General features: G+C 47.5%; 2 protein-coding genes across 4 annotated transcripts in view; both read left to right on the forward strand.

Annotated features, from left to right (window-relative positions):
- LOC122380380 overlaps nt 1-4,642 on the forward strand; it is a 48,536-nt gene extending 43,894 nt beyond the window's left edge. For both annotated transcript variants that reach the window (XM_043363497.1, XM_043363496.1), the window contains exon 35: nt 4,097-4,642. In XM_043363497.1, the coding sequence (XP_043219432.1) occupies nt 4,097-4,171 (75 nt within the window). In that variant the 3' untranslated portion in view covers nt 4,172-4,642. The remainder of the gene's footprint in view (nt 1-4,096) is intronic.
- Nucleotides 4,643-23,163: 18,521 nt separating this feature from the next.
- On the forward strand, nt 23,164-26,530 carry LOC122380381 (keratin-associated protein 19-2-like). Of its 2 annotated transcripts, XM_043363499.1 has the most exons (5): nt 23,164-23,315; nt 23,664-23,767; nt 25,619-25,632; nt 25,663-25,813; nt 26,178-26,530. In XM_043363499.1, the coding sequence occupies exons 1-5, from the start codon at nt 23,307-23,309 to the stop codon at nt 26,194-26,196; spliced, it is 297 nt and encodes a 98-aa protein (XP_043219434.1). In that variant the 5' UTR covers nt 23,164-23,306; the 3' UTR covers nt 26,197-26,530. The 2 variants fall into 2 exon arrangements, with proteins under 2 accessions (XP_043219434.1, XP_043219433.1); XM_043363498.1 differs by having other exon boundaries at nt 23,170-23,315; nt 25,619-25,813.
- The last annotated feature ends 435 nt before the right edge of the window (nt 26,531-26,965 follow it).

Raw genomic sequence — 26,965 nt, forward strand, 5'->3', positions numbered from 1 at the left:
CAATTTTTTGTATGATAATGTTACAAATTTAATGACTTCGTCGATGCAACGTATGATAAAAACATGCCACAGGCTACGCAAAAAGTTTTTGATGTCATAATGGTTATTTCTTGCTGGATATATAGGGTATCGTGTGTCAGGGCTTATATTGAAATTAAACCCCAGAACAGCTATTCTTATAAGGCTTATCTCATCGTGGCATCACTGCGATTAACCCTCGCCCCGTTGGGGGGGGGGCATTTTTGGCCCCCCCTGTGGTTTTTCCTAAATAGCAAGAAAACGGCGGCGCGCAGCGCCGCCAAATTTTCAGTACCTTCCCGGGCATCAATTTGACACCTTCACACCAAATTTCAAGTCTTAGGTCACCTTAGGTCAGGAGTTATTGAGGTCAAACTGAGGTCATGTTCGAGCGAAAATGAGCAAAAAACATGCAATCTTGAAACGCTCACCAAATATACAGTTATCAAGCAATTTCAAAGTTCTTTATATGGTCTAGTAGAAAAAAGCGGCGCTACAAAACTGCTATCTTGGATTTTCAAAATTTTTGGTTTTTGACCAAAAAAATTCAAAAAATTAATTTTTTTAGAAAAACTTTAAAAAAATCCAAAATTTTTCCGAATTTCGAAAAAACCGGAATATTTGTGATAGTCCTAGCGCTCTTCTATATACATACCAAATTTCAGATCGATATCTCGTTTTTTGGCCAAGGTATAGCGAAAAAACTGTTCAAAAATGATGACGTCAAATTTTTGAACTCAATTTTTAGCGATTCTAGACTACGTACGGCAAAACAAAGACCACCATTGAACTCCCCGTGACGAGCTGCATCGATTCGATACCCATTTTATGCAAAAATATTAACTTTGAAATTTGACCTAATTTGACCTGACATTGACCTGACCTTGACCTGACCTTTACCAAAACGTGACCAAAGCTGGCCCCAAAGGCTGCCTGACCCACATAATCGCATTTGTCATGTAAAATGGACCATAAAACATGTATCACACGACACTTTCATATTGAGACCCCCCGGCCCCGTGACCTGACCTCTGTGACCTGACCTGGTATCAGTGACCTCAAATAGCAAAATATGTGTTTGAAGAACATTTCCCCATCGATGATTTTCAATGAAATGCATTTTACTCGATTTTACAACGCATTTCTTGAAATGCCTGTAAACGGTGAAAATTGGACCTTTGACCTGACCTGTGACGTCATCGGTTTGACCTAGGTCAATAAAATTGGGTCACAAGGTAGTTCCCTGTTGGGGCTATCCAACGCCGTTTACCGCTTGTCGCTATGTTGCGTGGTTCTCGAGATCTTAGGGGGGGGCCAAAATGCCCCCCCCCCCAACCGGGCGCGTTGCTCGGCAGAGCCCAACGGGGCGCGGGTTAAAATCACCCCATCATGCAGAAACACAACAGGGAATTCCTTTTTTCATTCGCATTCCCGATTACATTGAGTTTTCCACTTAAAAAAAACGACAGTTCACATTGTATTTTGATAACACAAAAGGCCAAAAGCGTTTCAAATCTTTCTCACCGTGATTATTACACCGTGCTCTTTATACAGCGTTTTACCGAAGAGGAAGTAAATAACTGGCGAGGGCGAGAGTAAAGACTGAAGTCCAGTCCAGCAACGCCTTGATTGACATGCCCAGCATGTTGCATCACAAGTCACAACGCATTCGTTTACATTCGTTTTCATCGCCCACTTTTGCTATTTCTTTGCAGTACCCATATGCTGTCCAATGTCCATATTTTTGTGTTGTGGCCAAATGATTCAATTTATCACCGGCTTCCCGCTTCCGTTCAGGTTCAGTCTGCCGAATGATTCCGAAATATTCTCCATATTTGAAGTCGTCGGTAGACCCTTCGATTATTTAAAAACTTGATTCAAGTAATATTTCAGATAACTTGTCGGCTATTCGGCCGTGCTCCTTGCTATCGTCAGTGATCGGTAGTTAGATATAAGATAGGTGCCTCAAGTAATGCCATTTCTTGTTCGATTTTATTTATATTTGCTTTGAGCCACTCCACCGTAGAAGATGTGAACAAATATTGAAGCAATATCTAATGAGAAGTAACTTGGAAGAAAAAATTAATATCAATTCAAAATCCAATAAAACCCACACACGCCAGTAACGTCAACTGTGCTGCGCGGCTTGCTGCCGATTGTTTACATTTTTGGCTTTGGAATGTCATGCTCCCAGCAAAAATCAAGAGCATTATTAGCAATATTTGTTTAGGTACTCCCTCTTGTATGATCAGCAAATTTAATTCTTATTAGCGTAGCTAGAAATTTTTTCCATAATATTGTATATCTGAGCATTTAAGCTCGTCGACTTTAAATACGGAAAAATATAGTGACTGCATGTCCCCGACAAGAAAAGATATATGCATGCGCGCCGGTGGCTCTCAAAGTACATACGTAAAGCGGGCGTATTGAATATATTCCTGTGGCGAAACCGAATAGTATTATCGTCGTACTTTGTCGGTGTACTTTTCCAAAGTACACCAATAATATATTCACTTGGTGAAATCGGGCCCAGGGGGGGTTGTTACGACCCCCCCCCCTGGCGTTTCGAAACGGAAGGTCGTAGAGCTTAGCGGAAAACACCAACGGATTGCTCTCAACGAGATCTCGCGATTGGTGGTATATTTTTTGGTCCTAGGTCAACATTTGACCTACTTATGACCGGTCAAAGGTCAAATTTTTCGAAAAAAAAATCAAACTTTTTCAACTTTCCGCGGCGATTGCGGCAAAACGGTGGGAGATATCGACTTGAAACCTTCACTATCGTGTTCCTTGATCAATTCTCTATCGTTTGGTATGTATTTCGTTTCCCTAGCTCTAAAAATGGCGCGTTGGGAGCGCCGGAAGTCGGCAAGGTCACAGTCGGCGGCAGAAATTCGAAAAATCAAAATTTAAATTTTTGAAATCTGATTGTATTTTTGGATTTGGGAGGTCCATTTGCTCCCTATAGAAGCTAATATTGCTGCATATTCCCATTGAGGTGACAAGAATTAGCAAAATAGTGGTTCGGGCGCTTTTCAAAAATAGTACCGGACGCTGTTCCTCTTGTGACGTCATAGCTCCGTGACCTGACCTGACCCGGTCAATTTTCTTGCACCACACGATAGCCAATGCTTGCCCCAACATGCATGGGAAGTTTCATCATGATCCATCAAACAATGTGGGTATCACCGGCAGAAAACCTAGGGATTCGGCGCACACGTTTGGTAACTGTCGGCCGGAGGCTGTACCTCTTATGACGTCATAACTCCGTGACCTGACATGACCCGATCAATTTTTTTTCGGCAAAAAATGCGCAAAAGGTTGCCCCAGAGGGTATTGAAAATTTCAGCCCGCTACGACAAGCCGTCTAGCGTGCACTTCGAAAAAACCTCAGGGGGGGTTGATACAACCCCCCCCCCCTAGGCGTTCTAGGGTTAAGCGCAAAGGCATGCTGTATTCAATCAATAAAGCTGAGTTGTGTGTGTAAATCAGTAATATGGATAGCGACTCTTGCTATGGGAACAAACATACACCGAATGTCTGTCAATCACTGCTTTAAAATACCATGACGACTAGATAAGCTACCAGCCTGCTCCGCAGAAAGGTGCAATGCTGTCTCCAAGCTTCAACTCTCTGTCGTGACGAGACGTCCCCACTCAGACACAGCTCGCCTGTTGCCTCGGCGCTCTGTGGCACAGGTAGGCTGTGCCGCAGAACAGCCCCGTATTGCGGCACAGTCTACCCACGCCAGACGGCCATGAGCCGGCTGGTGCGGCTGCCAGGCTGTCAGAGTTTGAACACGCTGGAATCGGCTGGTTTTATTGAATTTGAATGTTTCGCTGGTAGGCTCAGGCGTATGGCTTGAGTGTTGAAGCGTGACAGGTTCAAAAGATACTGGCCGCAGACAACTCTGTCATCCAAAACAAGGTTGCTATGCCTGAAAAGGTGGTGACTCTACATATGTTTTGCTGTAACAGCGTTGGTGACTGATCATTTGGGTAGTTGTCACAGAGTCAATGCTGAAGTACATCTGTCTTGTATGTAACTGTCTTCTGACGTCATGTTGACGTCATTCCAGATGACCAGCTCGGAGATGCGTCCAATGCACGGCCACGGTAGTCACAAGTCGGCCATCTATATAGCGTGCGAGTGACGTCACCAAATGTCGAGCGACGCCATCAGACACCAGACCTGCCCCCTCTCTCCCTCTACCTCTGTGCTCCGTCCTCTGTCGCGAAGTGGGGACCTGTTGTGTTTAAATCCGTGCTTGGATTGTGGTGACGCATTGTTGTTAATCTGAGGCTGCTCCATGAGTTGTTGTGAGACCCGATAGTCTGTTGAGTTGACAATGTCTGGTAGTCCGTCAGCCTGTTACTGGTGGTGTTAAGTTGTTACTCTCTGTCTGATGTTGTTACGTGCACTGCACGAATGTAAAAACTATAGCAGTTTTGTACTGCGTTGACTATTGTTATTAATTTTGGTAATGTGAATGCTCCTTTCCATAATGTGATTGTGCAAATGCATAGACTTGCCACCAATAGTCATCAATTGTATTGTGATCAAAATGTATTTTTGTGAGGAATGTACACAATATGTGCGTCCAAATATATGCAGAGGATTGTTACAACAGCTATTTCGAATGGCAGTTCGACAGTTCACACGGACAAATACACAATACACATCATTCAAATGTGTGGTTGAGCTGATTATATCCCAAGGGTTGCATTGCTCTAGCATGCATTGATCAAAAGTTATTCTAAATAAGTGCTGGAAGTGGAGACCTTTCATAACATTAGATTTTTTTTATAAATTTAGTCCGAATCTTCTGATTGGAAGGATTCACAAGGACAGAGCTCCCGCTAAGCGAAGCTTGTTGCTTGTGTTGCCCCTGCCCTCTACCCTCCGATCGCGCAATTCCAGCTCTATGGCAGAATTTGGAGTCCAAAGTTTAACGTGTGCACATAGCCGCGCGCCGCCGGTCCCCTCATTGACTTCGACTGGCTACGGCCTGCCACTAACCGCAGCCATACCTGTCGGGAGGTCCATAAACGTCAAGCGTCGGTTGCGCTTCGAACCCGGACTGTTATAACCGGGAAAGCGTGCTCTCACCACGCGAAGTCCAACGCTCCACCGACTGAGCGACGTGTAACACCCACTTTGATTTTACCGTCTTCATCCGCTTGTAATGTCAATGATTATGTTACCGCCTCTTTTCGTTTTCATATCGCATTGCCATGTCTCTCGTTCAGCGCCGGCCGCGCGGGGCCGACTTTGCCGACTTTGCCGGCTCTCCCGAGCTCCGGTTGAGCTGCGCCAACCCCGCGTGCCGCGCCGCCGCCCAAGGCACGTCAGTCACGATGCCACGCATGCCCGTCTTAGGAGGATTTAGCGGCGCGCGCTATTCAACTATCTCGACTCCGGCGGTTACTGTGCAAAGCCTTAGATGTACCGTTTACATACCGGTACATCTAAGGCTACTTAGATGTACCGGTACTTGTCCATCATATTTAGTCACATTTAGCTAATGCCAGGTGCGCCTCGGGCAGTACATCGGTGTAAACTCCGCCCAGTACCCATTTTTCTAGCCACTAGCGTACTGTAACGTTTTATTTCCGTCCATCGCTAACCACTAGGATCGTAGGGCGTGGGATGCCCGAGGCTAGCCCGGGACATTCCCGGGAGTGCAGAGGCAGTCTCCGGCTGGCTCTCAAACTGTGCACTTACAGTGAAACTCAACTCTTGTGACCAGTGGCCCAGTGACTGTTTACTGCTCTTCAACCTGATCTTCGCTCTGCTCTGCTGTCGACAAGAAAATACAAGAAAATATAACTCTCAGTTCAACGTCTTTTCTTCGCGGGTCAAACACACGTCGGCCGAGCCCGACCCAGCACGATAAAACCGGCCGCCGTTACACACGGAACTGGCTACGGGACCTAGATGACCTCAGGGATAAGTAAAGAGAGGTAATGGGTACAATTATCCGATTCGATGTGTCATTATATTGCTACCCGATGCTTGAGTGTTTCGTATGATTTTTTCCCGAATAGCAGAGCTCAGTTTAATCCCATTGACGATGCGGGCATAATGGAGATCAGAGACTTCGCAAGATCAGAGACTTCGCAAAAAAAATGACATGACAATCTATCACCGGTCACTTGTCACAAAGTCACCAATATCGACAATCTGATATACACCGTGTAATACACCTCACCACTCTGATGAGAGCTGATGGTGTTAGCTCTGATCAACAAAGGGCATGCTGGTCTGATCAAAAGAGGGCTGTTGGCTCTGATCAATAGAGGGCCGAGGTGTTAGCTCCGACCAAGAGAGTGCCAGGGTGCTAGCTCCTATCAATAAGAGGGCCGGGAGTACACAGCATAGGTACACTCGGGGGCAGATTGATGTTCTACAACTCTTTATCCACCGGGTTCCTATGGCTCAGCATTGGCAGCAGCCGCCTGGTACCGGTAGACTGTGCCGCTTCACTTACTTGTCAAGCGGCACAGCCTACCCACACCGTATGCCACCGGTCTGGGTCGGTGGCTGGAAGGCGATGTGGGCCGCCTGTGACGTCAGCGCAACGGTGAGGGCCGAGCCCGGAGGCATGGCTCGGGTCGGCGCGGCGCGGCGGCTGGCGAGGGCTGGGGAGTGAGGTGGGGTGGGAGCACGGACCATCGCGCGGCTGAGCGAGTGTAGTTAACTTTCGCGTCTCAAGGCGCCAATTATTCTACCTAACAATTGTGCTAAAGCAGTTGTTAAAATGTGAAATGTCCTATACCCAAGACAGCGCCTATCATCATACTTGCCATGCACATTACGGCACACTTAAACGTGGCATTGGGACAGCCGATAGAATTTATATCACACGTGCATCGAGTTGCGGAGCTACATTGTTTTTAACAGATAAGTGTTAAGGCCTTGATTGAGCTCATTTTTTTTTCTACGCCGCCACCCATGAATAGGTGACCAGGAGTGCGCCCTCCCTCTATCCCAGCGACACACAGAACCTTACGTTAACACCAGACCAAACTTAATATGACAAGTCGCGGCACTCCCTGCTAAGAGTAAGGAAAAAAAAACAAAAGAAAGCAAATAGCTGTGGAGTGAGCATGCTGTTAATATGTTAACATAAGAGAAGCAAAGTGGTCACAACTGCAAACAGTTAGTGACTGCCCTCCTACACCCCTGAAACGCCCACAGATATACACTCATACAGGGTAATGTTAGTGGGAGGAAGGTGATAGAGGGGGAGCAGTCATACAAATAAAGTGGATGGTTGAAGGTGATCTTTCTGGTCAAATTCGAGCAGGATCAGTTACTGAACCCCTGCAGGGCCGTCCAACTAAGCAAGACTTGTTGTCGGACAGCCCACAGAGGCCAGTTCCGAGGTGACAAGTGTAGAAATAAAATTTAATTAAAATAAATAAGTAAGTAAAATAAATCATTGGTGTCTATTATTTCGCACAGCAATCGCCCAGAGACGTGGGAACTGGGGTTTTTGGATAGCGCGGCGTCCCAACTTTAAGCAACTCTTACTGTTCCTCTAATGTGTGGTCGCAGCCACCAATAGCAAACCGGTCCATCTAGGAACAAATAAGTCGTGCACCTGGGACGGTTCGAACCGGGTTTCTCCAACCGGTCACCCTACGACGCTAGCGTGTATCCACTGAGCTGCCGAAACCAGCGACCACCCGCCGCGGTCAAACGCGATCAAATGTCACAATACTGTCATTGGCGGTCAGCGGGTGAATGTCATTTTGTGTTGTGCAGATGAGGACCATTCTCGGTAGCTCAGTGGATGAACGCTCGTGTCGTGAATTGGCCGGTGGGAGAAGCCCGCTTCGAACCCCCCTGAGTGGCCGACTTTTTGGCTCCTAGTTGGAACGGTTTGCTATTGGGGGCTGCGACCACATATTAGAGCAACACAACAGTAATAATCGCTTTAAATTGGGGCGTTGGCTGCGGCACTACTCATAACCCCCAGTTCCCACGTCTCTGGACGATTGCCGTGCGAAACAATAGACACCAATCTGCTCAATCAAGGCCTTAATACTAATATGTTATACAAAATATAGCTCCGCACCTCGATGCACGAGTGACATAAGTTCTATCGGCTGTCCCATTGCCACGCTTAAGTGTGTCGTAATGTGCATTGCAAGTATGATGCTAGGCGCTGTCTTGGGGATAGGACATTTCACATTTTAACAACTGCTTTAGCACAATTGTTAGGTAGAATAATTGGCGCCTTGAGACGCGAAAGTTAACTACACTCGCTCAGCCGCGCGATGTCCGTGCTCCCACCCCACCTCACTCCCCAGCCCTCGCCAGCCGCCGCGCCGCGCCGACCCGAGCCATGCCTCCGGGCTCGGCCCTCACCGCTGCGCTGACGTCACAGGCGGCCCACATCACCTTCCAGCCACCGACCCAGACCGGTGTCATACGGGTGGGTAGGCTGTGCCGCTTGACAAGTAAGTGAAGCGGCACAGTCTACCGGTACCAGGCGGCTGCTGCCAATGCTGAGCCATAGGAACCCGGTGGATAAAGAGTTGTAGAACATCAATCTGCCCCCGAGTGTACCGTGCCGGGGCCGTGCGTGAGCAGTGTTTGTTGTGAGCGTCAAAAGCTGCTGCACCTAAACAAGCCGCAAGTAAATGACCATTTGTTATTTTATTGCAAGTACCTAAGTGAGCATAAAGAGCAGTATACTAGCAGTATATTTATATAGTAACAATGAACCTGTGTGGAATTGTTAATGCAGTTACATATAGGAGAGCAAAGCGTGAAGAATCCGGGTGCCTTTTCCGAACCCACCCACAAGAAGAAAATACATATAATCGACCTATGGGCTCTGCGGACTCAATCAGGCGGACTTCACCTCGACGGGCTGGACGGCGCCTGCCCACCGCTGCAGTCGATCTGCCAAACGCAGTGGGGGGGAGCTGGCATATTCTACCCCCGGAACAGTCGTCGATGTAAATTTAACGGAATGGTGTTTCGGTAAACGTTTAAAGTATAAAAATATATTTCAAAATAAATGATTATCACATAATTATACCCTCACCGCGCATGTGTCGTGTTTCGTGAACGGGTGGCTCCACTACGGGTGGCAGGGTCCGCCGACAGGATAGCCCTATAGGCCGCGACTGCGTCTCTTCTGCAGTACACCAAACACACCCCCTGTCTGATGAAGGTTTCACTGAATGTTGCACAAAGAAGCAGCTATGTTGAGATTCAACTTAATTGGTCAGAGCAACCCATTGAACATCATCTAATGATTTTTCACAGAGCTGGGTTCTCGATTCCATCCACTTAGAAGCCCAGAAAATGACTCTGTTTTTACTATTTTGTCGGGCTAATGCGGCAGCCCGACCATTTGTAAGGTGTCGTGAAGCCGTTTTAGAGTTCGCTCGCTCTGTTATTCTTATTATGTCTCTGAAGTCCGAATGTTATACTGTACTTCTGGCACCACTTCACTTTACAGTTCCCTTCACCTCCTCGCTGTGTCACTGTGTCAGTATGTTCCCGCTTCCCGCTGTGTCACTCTGCATCCCCGCTGTATCACTGTGTCACTGTATCCCCGCTGTGTCACTGTGTATCCCCGCTGTGTCACTGTATCCCCGCTGTGTCATATGTGCCCCGCTGTGTCACTGTGTCCCCGCTGTGCCACTGTGTATCCCCGCTGTGTCACTGTGTACCGCTGTGTCATATGTGTCCCCGCTGTGTCACATGTGTCCTCGCTGTGTCACTGTGTACCGTTGTGTCATATGTGTCCCCGTTGTGTCATATGTGTCCCGCTGTGTCACTGTGTATCCCCGCTGTGCCACACTGTATCCTCGCTGTGTTACTGTGTCCCGCTGTGTCACTGTGTCCCGCTGTGTCACTGTGTCGGTGTGTTCCCGTTGTGTCATATGTGTACCCGCTGTGTCAGATGTGTCACCGCTGTGTCACTGTGTATCCCCGCTGTGTCATATGTGTCGGTGTGTGTCCCGTTGTGTCACTGTGATGATTGGTGGGGCATGATGCGCCAAAACACAGCGCAGCATCGGAGCCGGTTGTGCTGGCTGATATCGACATGTGTGCCGAATCCTATCGGCCTGTAATTGACTTGGATTGAAATGTGCCTTGTCTCATGTTGACCAGTGTATTGACACTTCTCCATGACACAATACACTCCATAGCACAATGACACAATTGACATACAGCAGTACCTGCAAACCAACAAAAGCTGATTGGCGGCAACAATAGACAACACCATCCCCGGGTCCTACCGGGGGGACCTGTCATCTCCACCGCCATGAGGACCTGCCATATCCCTCCGGGGGATTTGCCGGAGCCCGTCAGGCGGACTTGCCGGATCTCGCCAAAAGGACCTTCCGGATCTTGCCAAAGGGGAAGCTATCGGCGGGCGGTGATTGCGACAAGCATATGGGGATGTTTAATAATGCTGCTGACTCGGCTCACGGCTTGAGGAGTAGGTACCAAGCGCTGTCTGGGGAACTATGCGCAGTGACAGCGAGGAACATTGCACAGTGACGACATTCTGTCAGCGGCGAAAGGAGAGGACGTGCTTGATGGCCCTCGGAGGAACATGGCACTGTGATAGCATTATGCTAACGGAGAGAGGAGGGAACACACTTAGTGACTCGTTCGAAGGAACATAGCACAGTGCTGACATTCTGCTAACAGTGGGTGGAGAGACACTTGATGACGCTTCCGGAGTGGCAAATGGCACAGTGATGACATTCTGCTTACGGAGAGAGGAGAGAACACACTTGATGACTCTTCCGGAGGAGTATAGCACAACGATGACATTCTGCCAGAGAAAAAAAAAACACTTAATGACTCCTCCGGGGGAACACGGCACATTGATGATATTTTGATAACGGAGAGCGGAGAGAGCAGCCTAATCACGTCAGCATCGTCTATGACGCAGATGATCAAACCATCGACCGGCGACTGCAGAATGGCAAACCACCCTGGACCAGTAGCGGCGGAACATCTTCAATTAAGGGGGGGGGGCGGGGCACTGCCGACTTTTGGTCCCATTCTTTCCATGAAACGCCCATAGGGCTAATGTTAAAATGCCAAAATCAAGGGGCACGGTGCCCCGGTGCCCCCCCCCCCCCGTTCCGCCGCCTATGCCCTGGACTCTTTCCCACCAAGCAAAGATCACGCGTCCCAACATCCAGCACATCACGGATGCTTTAAGCGCCCCCACATAAACCATAACGGGCTCCTCTAAGGTCCTTACCAAACATCACGGACTGGTCACCATCATCAGCATCACGGTTCATTTAGCGCCGTACCTACCATCACGGGCTCTTCTAGCGCCCCCAAGGTAAGCCATCTTGGGTTTCTTTAGCATTCCTATCAACCATCATGTTCTTCTTTAGCCGTTAGCGTCCCTCACAGGGACCTTCTCCTCTGGCTCCTTTAGCGTCCCTAAGGCAGGACGTATCGATCCCAGTACATCTGACCATATACGCTACAACAGCCCGGTGTGAGACTGTCTCTGCACACCAAGTGCCCATCTAAGTATAACATCTAACATCTACATACTAAACAAGGACAGAAAACACCCAACATTGACATCGAATGCGGGAGCGCGACACGGCTTAGACGTAGTCGATTCTGAGTAGTCCGGACAGAATGACGCTCCAATTGCTGCAACTCATTTCTAATAATACTTTTTCAAATAAAGTTAAATCTAGCATTCATATGGACGACTGACAGATCCGGAGACGCCGCTAGGCAGTGCGTATTGAACAGACTCCGAAACTTACCGTCCGATCGAGCCACCCAAGATAACCGGAGAATTTAGATGCCAAAGTTTAAGGTGCCAAATGCCAATCAGAACCGGACACGGTCTGTCCCTCTCAGCAGCATCCACTGGCCGCGGCAGCTGCCAGATGAAGTTGCCCGACTGTCCGCTGCCTGCCTAGCGACTCGCGACGGGCGGGTCGCCGCCACGCAGAGGAGGCGGACACGCAGAGGAGGCGGACACGCAGAGGGCAGCGTGGTGTCGGCCTTGGCTGCCGGCTTCCGTTCCCATCTGAGCCGACTGGCAACTGAAACAACAACAACAACAACAACAACAACAACAACAACAACAACAACAACAACAACAACAACAACGTGCCAAAGCCGAGCTCTCGACACCGGGGCCCAATCTTATAAAGGTTGTGCTACCAAATGGCGTACTATCATTCCACCCCACTCTATTTACGGCACCCTATTCACGCAATCTTATAAAGAGAATAGTATGGTAATTCTATTCACGCCATTTTGCCCACAGTACAAATCAACGCCAGCAGGAAACACGCAACGTGATTGGTCAATGCCTTGTCGCCGTCGCTATTGGAAATTATGCGTACTGTTTGCGAACAGCAAAAGTTATGTGTTTTAATTTTTATGGGGCATTTATTTCTTTTAGAGACACACATATGTGTAATGAATAAGTTATTTATGGAAAACGTGATAGCAAACTATGGAAAACACAAACATGCTTGAAGAATTCTCCTGAAAAGTGGATTGCCGACCAAATAAATTTCAGCGAGGGCATTCTCGCGCTCAGAAATTCGAGTGAATAAAGTGTTTCTTCTACTTATCATTTGCATTTATTTGCTGTTAAGGCATTGCAGTAAATTTGTTAAAGAATTATTTAAATAGTCATTTAATTATAGCTCGGCTACTGTTTCAGTAATTTAAGTAATGCCGTTGACAATGAAGCTCCTACAATTTGAGCATAAGGATACGTACATTAACTGGATCAATTCAAGATATAGCTTATTTTCCTTCTTGTCATAAGCTCTTGACATTTTCCTTCTTGAAGATAAACTACTAAAATTCGAAGACTACGTACATGAACTGAATTAGGTCAAGTTACAGCTTATTTTCCTTCTTATTCAAGCATAGGTACCTGTTACCTAACCTAAAGCTAAAAAGCAATTCCTCAAAAGATTGAAGAACCCAGTCTACATATCAAAGCATATCAAGAAAAATACTCGGCTCAGAAGTCAGATCGAGATGCAGGAAGAGAAGAAACAACACATTGATCCGTAACTGTGCCAGACAGAAAGTGAGGAGATACGAATAGTGAGTAGGAATTAACAATTTTTTGACAAACTAAGGTATATCATCATTAATTTAAATATCTAATCAGAAGCCATGAAGTGCCCGTTATTTGTGTCATACGTGAGACGTGAGAATAGGCTAAAGACCCATACCGATTCTATAATGCAGTGGCTGCCGAAAATCTATGATGGTTACTGGTGCTAAAATCCTCTTAAAAATCCCCTTTTAATTTGAAAAATAAATCCATATAACGATGAACACTCGTTTTTATGTGTTTTAGTGTGCATTTAGTTCCTGAAAATACGTATTTTGAAATTGATCGTTGTCTGTATAATAAGCATCATTATAATGAACCTGAGTCAATATGTGGAGGATGTTTTAATCTTAAAAATATCATAACGTAAAATATTGCATACTTATATCATAAAAACATTGAATTTATCTTAAATGAATTAAACTGTCTGAGAAGCTCGTCAAAGTACGCCACAAATTCTGGCGTGAAATAGGTGCCGACGATGCCGCAATCAGCTGATTATTGTTTGTGTTTTGAGATGTGCACAGCTGCTCACGGCTGAAATCATTCTACGGCACATCCAAAACTGGCGGTTACCAAAACCGTAAAGAGCGTGCCGTGTTTTCGATTTCACAGAGCTTTATAAGATTGCGTACTATATATCCAGCCTTAGAGTGCTGCCATATCCATTTCACGGCGTTTATAAGATTGGGCCCTGGTGTCCAAAGCTTTGCCTTATTCCAAGGAAAGTGACGGGCCATAAGCATCTGTTCTCAGTCCACACCAGATCTCTTTCCCTGTTCCAGAGCTGAGAGCACCTTCCAGAAGAGCAGGGTTTACAGCCCTTATCTTTTACCTGTCTCTTCGATCCTCCCGGCTATATCAAAGCACTCTGTCCAGTGCATGAGGAACAAAGAAGTGATAACGGGAATGGTTGGTGGCTACTGACACTTTTCTGATAACCTCATCTTCTTGTTCACTCCATTGACGTTGAAGGATCTGGACGTGAAGAGCTGTTGGTGGTGACGTGCACCTCAGCGAATACTGCATTGGGCCAGGGGATTGCAGGCTACAGTGGTATCACCGTGACATCCTGCTGCTGCTGCTGCTGCTGCCACTGCTGGGCATCCTCCTCCTCCTGCTCCTGCCGTCCTTCTTGTTGTTCCTGCTGCTCCTGCTGTCCCTGTTGTTCCTGCTGCTGCTGCTGCTGTCCTTGTTGTTCCTGCTGCTGCTGCTGCTGCTCCTGTTCCCGCTGTCCCTGTTGTTCCTGCTGTTCCTCCTCCTCCTGCTGCTCCTGCTGTCCTTCCTGCTGTTCCTGCTGCTCCTGCTGCTGCTGTTACTGCTGTTCCTGCTGTTCCCGCTGTCCCTGTTGTTCCTGCTGTCCCTGTTGTTCCTCCTGCTGCTGCTGCTGCTGCTCCTGCTCCCGCTGTCCCCGCTGTCCCTGTGGTTCCTGCTGCTGTATTTCCCCGCTGGCAGTCGTGGCAGCCGGCCACACTTTGTTGCTGGCGCAGCCGCACAGCAGGGTTCTCCTGTAGGCGGCCCGCAGCTTCCCGTTCAGCAGTCCGTAAGCCCACCCCTCGAAGGTGAATCCCAACAGGCGCAGCAGGTGCAGAATGCCGGAGAGCTGCGGCGCCGTGTGCCAGTAGGAGGCCAGCCGCAGGATCGGGCTCACCACGTCCAGCGTCACCGTCAGAGAAAACACCAGCGCCACCCGCTTGAAGACGCGGTAGCTGTGCAGGAAGTGGCGGCCCTGCTGCTGCCGCTCCTCGCTCTGCGGCTCGGGTCCGCGCCGGGAGAGCTGGCGGCTGGTGCGGTACCCCACCCAGAAGGTGTACGAGAAGAGGGCGATGGTAGCCAGTGAGAAGGACACTAGCTCCATCTCGACGATCATGGCGAACACCACCGAGTAGTGTGTCTCCCAGCGGCAGTCGGGGTAGACGACCGAGCCGTTTCCGCGGCCGTGCACGCTGTCGGCGACCGTCACCAGGTCCAGAGCTCCGGTCAGCGACGACAGGACGAACTGGACGGCCCAGGTGGCCCAGGTGGCCGCCACCAGCCAGCAGCGCGCGCGGACCATCAGCGACAGGTGCTGCAGCGGCCGCGAGATGGCCACAAACTGGTCTACGGCCATACAGAGCTGGGCCATCTTGGAGGCGACTCCAAACCCTATACCGGTGTACTGCAGGGTCCGACACAGAGCTACCGTGTCCAGCTGCAGGAGGTCGTAGGCGCCGATCAGGGACAGGTTGACACCCATAAAGAGGCAGACGAAGGACATGTTGCCGGCCAGGACGGCCACCGGCTCTTCCCAGAGACGACGGTCACTGAGGATGGTGTACAGCGGAAGGACGTAGTTGATGGTGAGCAGCAGCCCCACCACGGTCTTCAACCAGTTGTACAACATGACGACGTTGAGGGAACCGGGGCACAGCGTCACGACGCCTGAACTATCTCCTGAACCGGGGTGCCAGGTCACGGCAGTGAGGTATCTCCGGAACCGGGGTGCCAGGTCACGACACTACCATAGGAATATCTTTGGGTCACCGGTGCCTGGCTCCACGTCATGGTTATCTCCGGAATGACAGAGCTACCACGGTACAACAGTGTTCTTAGTCTCCCGGAGCGGCGGCGCGTTTGCACCCTCGGCACGATTTCGCCCGGTATTTAATGCTTCCTGTGCAGTGGTTGCCATGGTTCCGGCGCCGCACAACGTCGGTCGCGTCGACCCGACAGCGTGAAACTGATTGACTGCACCGAAAAACGATAAGGTCATAATAATGCTTGATGGAGCCGGAGCAGGAGATTGCAGATAATGTGGGGAAGGAGTCAGCGGACCGGACCATGTCACAGACTGTGATACAACTGACGTCAGTTACACCAAACAGCTGTGAAGTATTGGAAGTATTTATTTACACTCATCCCCGAAATGGACAAAACTTTGCTTAAAATAATAATCTTAGAATGGTCGGTGATGGAGTCAAGTCGACCATACATGAACAGGGGAGCATTCATTCTGCCCAGGGCTCATAATGTCCAGGATACGATATGCCCAGTGTCGAAATGGCCAGTGCCTTGAATGGGCCAGAGTTCATAATGTCCAGGGATTACATAGTCACTGAAAGTGACGTTATTATGTAAAAACACACGGAACCAGCTCAATGCAAAGCAGTGCAGTGCCGAAGGCAATACCTTAGGAGATATTACAGGCAATAGTAAATCAAATATTTTAAGGTTAAGTGGTTAGGTATCTGGCTTCAGGCCGAAGGCCTGAAGCCTGATGCATAACCATTTAACCTAAAAATATTTGATTTACTATTGCTTGCAATCTATTCATGCGAGAAGCGATTTCCTTATCCCCGGTAGGCAAATATCAATATCTTAGGTTAGGTTAGGTTAGGTTAGGTTAAGTTAGGCTAGGTTAGGTTAGGTTTGGCTGACTATGTAATCCCTGGACACTATGAACTCTGGCCCATTCAAGGCACTGGCCATTTTGAACTCTGGACACATCGTGCCCTGGACATTATGAACCCTGGTCTAAATAATACGCACACCATGAATATGATTTTCGGTGGAAAAGTCCTTCATCATTCCCTGACCTGATGAGATCTGGGCAACCGAAAATAAAAACCTCTACGGCCGTTCTATTTGAGCCTGGCCGGCCAAGGGGGTGGGTGCCCCCCCCCCCCCCCCCCTAGGGTTTTCTCGCGATAGATCCGAACACGCTGGCGATAGAGAGCTGAAACTTAACCCAGATCTGCCCAGAACAAAAATGTTTTCGGATTTTTTTGTTACGCTGGTTTTGGGGTACTTTTGAATCACATTGCTTACCAGCATGTGTCATTTGTTGTTGGCTGTACTCGTTTTGTCGGAAATTGCCGTATCATATATGATACGCTGGGCATTTTCGCACTTTTATGGCACCTTAACGAGCCTTTGCATTTGCCTATAATTTTACTTGTGAAAACGTCTCAGAATTGCCAGCTTTGAGTTTATTTGTAATAATGACACCAAGGAAACGGTAAATCGTAATTGATCAGACCCATAGATACCTATAGGTGAGTATGTCAACAAGTGCTTTCTGACATAATGCTTACTTTTGGGGCTGGAAGGTATCAAATACAAATTCCGTGGCCAGTTCTTCACTAGTAGACAGTAACTTACCAATTAACGTCTGTCTTCAAGTCACTGGGACTTACCTTGGCAGAGAATCTAGGCATTCCAGTGGTGGATGACCATGTTGATGGAGATGATGTCTTCGTAAAAACCACCGGAGGCGTCCTAAGACACGTACGAATACTCTGGTGATGGCAAGGAAGTCACAAGAAAACGTGATATCAACCGTCATCCTGCCCGGCAGCTGAACTTGCTCGGGCCGAAATGCGAGGAAGAGAAAACTTTCCGGGGCACTATTCCGACGGAAAAAGTCTCGGAGACCTTCAGAGATGCGAGGTAAAGCGGAAACGTTGCTGGCCCAGCGTCAGAGCTCGGGAAGGTCCTTGAAGCAAAGAGACGAAAGGTCTGAAATGGAAGCAAGGGCACTGCCCCTGTCTTCACCGGTACGCATCTTTCAGGCTTCGAGTCACATAAATACCGCGATTCCTCTCTAAATGAGACATCCCTTCCTTTATACATGACGAAGTCCTCGAGCACGTCCGGAAGGTCATGGTGTTTCACGCTTTTGACATCGTCGAAGTCTGACCTCGAGTTCCCTGACACTATAAACAAGAAGGACACTGATATCCTCCTTCGTGAACACTGCACTCGACATCAGACTTCAGGCACGTGCTCCATCTCCTATGGATGTGTTCCCTTTTGTCCACTTTTCATGTCGCTTCAAGGACCTTCTCTACTTATGTTGCTGGGATGCAACAACGTCGCTGCTGAACCTTACATCTCTGAAGGTCTCCGAGACGTCTTCTTTCTCGGAATCGCGTTTCGGAAAGTATATTCTTCCTTGCACATTGGCCATAACACACAGCTGCCGAGCAGGATGCCGGTTGAGGTCATGTTCTTCCTTGACATCCTCATCATCACCAGAGTACTCATCCGTGTCGTAGGACGCCTCCGATGGTTTTACCAAGACGTCACCTCCATCAACATCGTCATCCACCACTAGAATGCCTAGAATTTGCGCCAAGGTGACCGGAAAACATACGGTTTAGGGGCAAGTAATTGTGTAGGCTAATGTGAGAAACTGCCCACCGTATCATATATGATACGAATATGTTGTTATCATTCCTGACACGCCAGCTTTGGCGCAAGAATGAATTCAACCACCTGGTGTGTGAGCTTGAACATTTGGTACTATGCTGCCACAAAATTGAGCAGTTTGGCAGAAAGCACTAGTTAGCATACTAACGTCGGCATTATTGGGTTTGGTAAATTACGACTTCTGTGGGCAGCTGTTTTTGTTTAATCATGCTACACGGAAAATATATGAAATATAGAAAAGGTTACCCACTCTAGAAATAGTACACACGACTGACAACACAACATCACAAAATAAAGTTTCGGCGTCTTTCGGATGGAAGTCGGTTGCCTAGCAACGGTCGAGCGACTCATCGTATCATAAATGATACGATGGGCAGATCTGGGTTAACCCGCGCCGTGCTGGGGGGGGGCGTTTTTACGCCCCCCCCTCAGGTTTTCGCGAATATCTCAAAAACGGCTGCGCGCAGCGCCGCCGTTTTTGGTACACGTGTTTCTACATCATTTCCGCACATGTTGTGAAAATTTCAGACCTAGGCCGTTCAAGGTCAGGTCACCAGGTCACGTCAAGTGACCTTACCTCAGAAAAAGTTCAAAGGCTCGCTATAGCTACACCGACTGAACGATCACTTTGAAACTTTCAGCGATTGATATGAGTAACAGTATGTATAAAATGTATATCTCGGATTTTTGATATCTGTGACCTAAGGTCAGGTCAATTTTGCGACCTCTCCATTATAAGTCAATGGGAGAAAATTGAAATGCGCCTCTTTTGGACGAATATCGTTCAAAACGCTCTCAAACATCGGTTCATAGGTAAACATGACACACTGAATAGGAAAAATGCACCTGTGACCCCTCTGTGTGCCCCTGAGGTCATCTCAGGTCATGAACGGTCGCCAGCAGTTTTTTGGCTATAACTTTTGATAGAGACGTGCTAGAGCGGTGAAAACACGTCAGATGTGTTCAGCTCGACGATACGGATCGACTGATATGCAACATGACCCTTTTCGGTCAGGTCATGACCTTGACCTGAGGTCAAATTTTCAAAATGACCTTTCAAGGTCAACAAATAGTTCATTCGACGCGTCTCGACGAGAGGAACACGATGCTGGCAAAAGTAATGTCATGGCGCTTATGAGTCAAAAGTTATTGACGAAAAAACGTTTTTCGTAAAAACGGCTATTTTTGGAGTTTTTGCCCTCTGGAGGCTAAACCGTTGACCTGAGGTCAAATCTGAGAACATTATTCAGAAAGGTCTGTAAAAGGGCTATCGAATGCGCTTTTCTGCGGCGCTGTAGCTCTATCGGTTCCCGAGATAGCCGTTGGCAGTTTCCAAAATGTTGAAATAGTCAACATTTTACCTTTGGTGACCTCTGGTGACCTGACCTTTGACCTGACCCAAAAAATGACCGAAGTGTTTTCGTCCTTATTTTTGACGCTCTTTCGATTGCCGCTTACCGCGTGTCGCTACGTGGCCCAGGAGCCGAGTTAGACGGGGGGGGCGTGAAAACGCCCCCCCCCCCCCCAGCACTCGGCGGAAAGTTCAGGCCACCAGCACGGCGCGGGTTAACATACCTGGCGCTTGATTCAAGCCAGGTCTTTCGACACCAACTGCATTTTCGGGTCAGGTCAGGTCACTGACCTTTGACTTCATAAGTCAACCTCTGCACGGTCTTCAGATGTCGCAACTTCGCAACGCCCTCACTGCCAGAGGAGCTTTCACAGGGAAATGAAAGTTGCAGGATCTAGTATCCATTACGAGTCTCACAACTTGTATATCTCGGTTTTTTCCTTTTGGGTCATACGAGGTCAGGTCATTTTCGTGACCTCACCATTATAAGTCAATGGGGAAAAATAAAAAAAAACTGTTATTCCTGCGCCGAGAACGATCTCCAGCTATCACAAGCACACAGAATCGTAATTTAATGCACTCCTTGCAAGGTTAGATGCGTCACTTTTGCAATTCTAACCTTGCGTGACGTCATTAATGACGTCATTAGGGTCATATTAGTTTTTCGTCAATAACTCCCAATCAAATTGAGCTAGCGAGTCGGGAAAGCCACCAATGGACTCAGGCAGACCTGCCAAATCAAATGATATGCAACATGACCTCCTCCGACGAATTTCGTGACCTGGGGCGCTGACCTGACCGTGACCTAAGGTCAACACCCTAAGTTGATCTCACCCAAATTCAACTCTTAGAGAGGGTCCGTCATTAAAACAAAGGGTAAATACCGCCCAGTTTTCGGCCCTAAGCAGACCCTATCAGCTCGCCCTATCTCTGAACTCATGCATAGTTTCGCCTCAACCGGTAAAACGTCAGAAAAAGGTATAATGTACGCACAGGGCATGTATACTTAGCCACCTGTGCTTCGAGGTCCTGAGGACGACAGCGGGAATCGGGTGACAATAAATCAAGAGAGGTGGCCGAGAGTCCTCCCAGTGGTTCTTCCGCTCGTCGCAACGCAGCTGTGCCGACACCATCAGCCAGCAGTGGTTTCAGCAGGATGGAGACTATGCTTGCACCGTCCTGAAGATCATGCATTGTCTCCGAGAGTGGATGTGAGATCCCGTAATTTTCAGTCAGGGCAACGCCATTGAATGGCCTCCGCGGTCACCTGACGTTACACCTTCATATTTTTATTCTCTGGATACACAACAGAAAGATTGTCTTTTAGGACAACCCAACGAGCCGGGAAGAACTAAAGGATGATCCCTTCGAGCAAACCTAGGCGGCATCTCACCAGAGAATCGCTCCAGAATAGTGGAGGAAGTCAAACGTAGTCTATTCATGCACGCGGCCCGAAATGGTAGCCATGTAGAAAAGCAGCAAATGTGGGGCTACGAGCCAATGTATTGACTCATATATGTCAGAATAAAATTTTATAAAATGCTCTTTCATATGATGTCCTATTTATATCTATCCATCGCGTATTTTTGGCAGTGTGGCCAAAACAAATGATGACCTTACTTTTGGGACACCCTGTATATATATGTTTCGATGCGGATCGACGAGATCGACAACGAGATCACGATGGTGCTATTAGTTTGTCCCTAGCTTGGCTACTTCGAAATTTATTCGAGAAAAACTCTATTTATCTAGTGCCGCTATTTTGACTTTTGGTCCATTTTTGACCTGAACTGAAAATGACCTCAGTGAAAAGTGTAGACCTTGTCCGTGTGTGCCCTATGTCGTTTACCGCTTGTCGCTATCTTACTTCGTTCTCAAGGTCGCGGGGGCGGATATCCACCCCCCGGCCCTCCCGTCGGTGCTAAGTTGGCGCGGACCCACGTCGGTGCGCGGGAAAGGGTCCTATAACCTATCTAATGTTAATTCAATCACGGGGTACACGGTAACCCCTCAGATATTTACGAAAACAACTGGTTAGAGAGATTTCACGGTCCTGATTACGAATACCGGCTGGGCTGAGCCCTAAAATATAAAGGATCGAGAAGGATCGATGGGCTGTGGATGAGCTGGGCCAAGGACTGTAAAGTAGAGTCAGGGGTTCGCGGCTGAGACAAAGCTGGGGCATAAACTTCTCTGTCGGTGGGGATAGAGGGTAGCGGGGAGGGGGGAAGAAAGGGTTACGTCGGCGCCGACGATTGGCTGTTTTGCCACGGGCTTTCCGTGCGCAGCCGCCAGCCGGCGCCACCGTCGGAAGGCCGGCCATGCTGACCGACAGAGGCGTCGCCAGGTGAGAAGCAGTGGAGAGTCGTTCAGCCGACGCTGGACCTGAGGGTGTAACGCTCTTATGGTAGGTGAATACCACCGCTGAAAGTTTTGCAGCATGTTGCAAGGGCTCAGAAAGTCGTATTCTAATGAAGAAACGAATGAGCCTATGTTTTGAGCCTAACATAGTTACAGGTAACGCAGATTAATGAAACTTTGGTCACATATTTTGCCAGTATTTAATGTGACAAGTTTGAATGTGTTATCGTCAGTATGTAATAACACAGAAGCTATGCCCAACTAATCATTACTTATTGAACGACCTAATAATAAAGATCTCAACGTAACTGAATAGACCTCACCCGACCCATGTTGCAAATACAGGGCCCGGCGAAAGTTTAGTCCTCTTCCTATGACAACAGTTAAAAACCATAACTTGACATCGCTTACTACTGTGCAAGACTCAAAAACGAGTAAAGCACGTTTGCAATGTCCATTGTGCATGCTGATCGCGAAAGATTGTTTCTTTGCCACCTTTGGATACCTGTGTGGTGTCAATAATTTCTGTGGAGTGGTGTGGTATCAACCATTCATTTTTGACCGGCTGGGCCAGACTGGGCTTTGACGCTAATACCATGAATGGGCTCGGGCTGGGCCGGGCTGTGAACCCATGGGCCTGGGCTGGGCTGGACTGGGATATTGCGGCCCGTGGCAGACACTGCTCTGCACCACAAGTCATAAGTTTTATGCCAATTCATTAACTTTTTGAAGGTGGGAGGGCCCCTTTCAGTCTTGAAATTATTCTGTGAATGAGAGAGTACGTTACAATTTGAACTATTGCAGTTTAGCACACCTTTTATTTTATTTTATTTTTTTTTTTTGACAATAAGATATATGAAATCTACATTTTTGCTAACCACATACCGTCGAGAAAACAATGGGTACCGCACATAATCATACTCGGAGGCGCCGAAGTGACAGGCACATGAGCGGCGCCGGGCGCTACCAAGTCCGAACAGAGCCGTTGGAGAGAGAAGGGGGGGGGGGTAATTGCCCGTGACCAAGCTGACATACAGGCAACGCTAATTAAGACGGCTGGTAATGTGTAGGTATGGGTTTTACGTCACACCACCCGGACTGGTGGCCGGACCAGTATTTGTATCGTCCACGCCTCTGGTGTGCCGGTGGCACTGTCCGGACCGGTGGGAAAGTGACCCCGCGCCAGACATCGCCGCCGGTCACCACCCAGCCGGGAGACCGGTATAAATAGGCAACGCCACAGCTGCACGGCACAGTGACACTCAAACAGCCTCAGCCATGAACAAGGTGAGCCTAGCCTACCTTGGTGGCAGTTCGACAATGTCAGCCACCTTTGCAGTAGAGTGCACATGGGGTTTTCAATTCAACGTAATAGAATATGTTTGGCAGTAATAAGTGCATAGTGCACAATTCTTTATTGAAACATCACTCATTCAAAACTCGGTAACGAAAACGTATATTCGGACGCGATTGTTTAGTGGTCAGAAAATATGTTTGTGACCACTGTGCATGCATTAGCCCTAATTATTCAGAGATTGCTTTAACGCCCACTTCAATCGCTCAATAAATGAAATAAATGCCTAGCAGTTTTGTAGACTTCTTTTCTAACACAGCTTTGTCTGCTTTTTCTCGCAGTGGATCGCTCTGGCGCTGCTGGCCTGTGTGGCCGCCGTCTGTGCCGAGGAGACCCCGGCCGCCGAGAACCAGGACCTCGAGCAGGAGGAGTCCATCGTTCACGGGTAAGACACTCAAGGCCACCGCACACTATCCATTCGGCCGGTTCATTCGGTCGTTACAGCGGCGATTTTCTCGCGCAAGTGTCTATATTGGCCGAATGGCCGAATCGCTTAGAGCAGAAATATCGTCGTTGAAATATCGCCTAAACTGTTGTAACCGAATTCCAAGAGCGCAAGTAATGAATGTTTTATAATGAATATTGGAAAAGACCAAATAGAATCCAGCTTCATATATTTAGTGCATCGTTCAAAAAAGAAACAAAATTATAGGTTAATTGCAGTTTGAGTAGGTAGCTTGCTTGATAATGAAAACAAATTGGCTGTTAACCCGCGCCCCACTGGGGGGGGGCTATTTATAGCCCCCCCTCCCGTTTTTCTGCAATAACTTCCAAACCGCTTGACGTATCGACGCCAAACTTTCAGTACCTTCGGCTGCATCAATTTGACACCTTGTGTCAAAATTTGAACTTCGTAGCTACCATAGGTCGGCCGGAAATGACGTCAGAGTGACGTCATGTTCGTCCGATTTCGACGCAAAACATTGAACCACGGCAATCGCTCCCAAGAGCTCAGTTTTTAAGCCAGATCCAATTTCTTTGCATGAAAGGACTCAGAATTGACCGCGCTATCAAACTGCTATCTCGGATTTTCAAAATTTTGAAAATTTCGAAAATTGTATATAATAATATTCAAAATTTATATTTTTATATTTTTTTTCAAAAAGTTTTTGACTTTTCGAAAAAACCGGAATATATGTGACAGAACGCATGATTATGACTAACTCTAGCAAGTTTTAGCTAAATATCTTCAAAAATGGCCAAGTTATACGCATTATTGCAAAAAAATTCACAATTATTAATTTTTCAAATCACCTTTTCAGTACGTATTTGACATCGTACACCAATAATCACATATGCAATTGACAAAATACACAACACAGATATTCATTCGAATACTTACTTCATTTCCATCGCAAACAACTCCACACCACACGAGCCCCTCACATCGAAAATGATTGGAATGTAAACAACACTTGTCAAGGTTGTATGAAAACAATATGGCGGCTGTTGATTTTCGGCCGCTAAATGACTGCTTCGGCGAGAAAAGTTCAACCGGTCGAACTTTTTTTCGGTCGTCGCGTGAACATCGCTTGGGCCGAATGCCTGAATAATATGGGCCGAATGCACCGTCGTTGGTTCGTTGTTTCGGCCGATATAAAGACTCGCGCGAGAAAATCGCTGCTGTAACGGCCGAATGAACCGGCCGAATGGCTAGTGTGCGGAGGCCTTCAGACAGCTTCAGCGTGAAATCATGTAAAACGGAAAATGAGCTGAAAAAAATGTCTCAGAAAATCTAGTAGAGCATTAGCAAGGAAGTGCTTACTCCTCGATGGATCGATCAGATGTTTATCTTCTGATTGTACTCAGATGGCGCTCTCACTCTGTTCTCACTCTCTATTACACACAGTAACCTATGATTCATATGGTATTGAAAAATGACGATTAAAATAACATGAGCTTCTTTAGTGAAATGCTATTGTGGTAAAAGCGCTTGCGTATAGGTAATATAGCGACGTAATTGAAGTTTTATGCATATATTAGAACTGTAAATAGCTATTCAATCGTCTATGATGAAAGCTGTAAGTAAGGGGGGTCGTCTTAGCATGTCAAACAGTCAAAAGGAAACCATTTCCTACATGCATGCATGCATGCTTGTAACATTCTCTGACTTTGATGCTATTGTGCTTCGCTAACATGTCGGCATTATTGCTCAAATCGGGATCAAATAGAAAGCAAATGCAAAAACAAATATAATTTAATGCATTTCAATGACTTTCTTTTTTGACCATTTCAGATACGGCCTTGGAGGCTACGGCGGCTACGGCTATGGCCTCGGAGGCTACGGAGGTTATGGCTATGGCCGTGGTCTGATCGGCTATGGCGGCTACGGCCTCGGAGGCTATGGCGGATACGGCTATGGCCGCGGTCTGGGAGGCTACGGTCTGGTTGGCATTGGCGGAGGATACGGCGGCTACGGACTCGGATATGGGTAAGATATAGAAGGGAGAGAGAGAGAGAGAGAGAGAGAGAGAGAGAGAGAGAGAGAGAGAGAGAGAGAGAGAGAGAGAGAGAGAGAGAGAGAGAGGGAGAGAGAGGGAGGGAGGGAGGGAGGGAAGGAGGGAGGGAGAGAGGGGAAGGAGGGAAAAGGAGGGAAAAGGAGATAGGGAGAGAAACAGAGCTAAAACAATGCAGTGGCATGTTTCGTGCTATGGTCATAAAAGTGACTCTTATTTCCTACAACAGAATTTCACTTTGTATTGTTACTTTCGATCTATGCCTTTGGAAAGGGTTATTTTACCTAGCTAAGCGGGCCGCCACCCCGTGTGACTTACGCCACGCTGCCTGTGTTTCAGTTACGGCGGCCTGCACTAAGGGGCTGCGGCCGTGCTGCAGCTGTCCATCCCGCTGGCCTCAACCTCCAGCAGAGGCTCCTCTCAGGTTTCTCAGGAATGGGTGTGGTGTTTCGATGTGTCACGAAACACCCGACATCAAATGATGCTTTTGGTGACATTTACAACTTGTGTTCCTGCGATAGGTTGTTCATGTGAATCGTTTGGCGGATGTAAATGTTAAATTACCGGCCGATATCTCGCATACCTGTTCTGGGGAATGAATTGAATGCACCACCCATGCAATGTTAGTTACGAATTTACCGTTTAGTGTTCCTCTGGTATTAAGTGTTTTAAATAAACCAGAAGTGGTGTTATCTGTTATGTTTCTCTTGTGAGTGAAGTTATTATTGGTACACTGTACAGTGTACAGATCCCAGCACTTGCTACCAGTCACCTCGTTTTCGGTCACGATTTTGAAGACTGGTCCATTCTCGCATCAATTTTACAGCTTGTGTTAAAACTTCAACTTTCTAGTTTCCATAGTTTGGCCAGAAATGACGTCAGAGTGACGTCATGTCGGCCGATTTTGATGCAAATTATTGAAATACGGCAAACGCTCTCAAGAGCTTAGTTTTAAAGCCAGATCCAATTTCTTTACATCAATGGACAATGCATACACGTAGCTATCATACTGCAATCTCGAATTTTCGAAATAATGAAAATTTTGAAAAAAAAAATTGTTTTTACAATTTAAAAAAATATATTAATTGATTTTTTCAAAAGAATTTGGATTTTTTGCAAAAACCGGA

The sequence above is a fragment of the Amphibalanus amphitrite genome, unplaced genomic scaffold (assembly GCF_019059575.1).
Source record: "Amphibalanus amphitrite isolate SeventyFive unplaced genomic scaffold, NRLGWU_Aamphi_draft 000097F_arrow, whole genome shotgun sequence".
In the NCBI taxonomy this organism is placed as follows: Eukaryota; Metazoa; Arthropoda; class Thecostraca; order Balanomorpha; family Balanidae; genus Amphibalanus; species Amphibalanus amphitrite.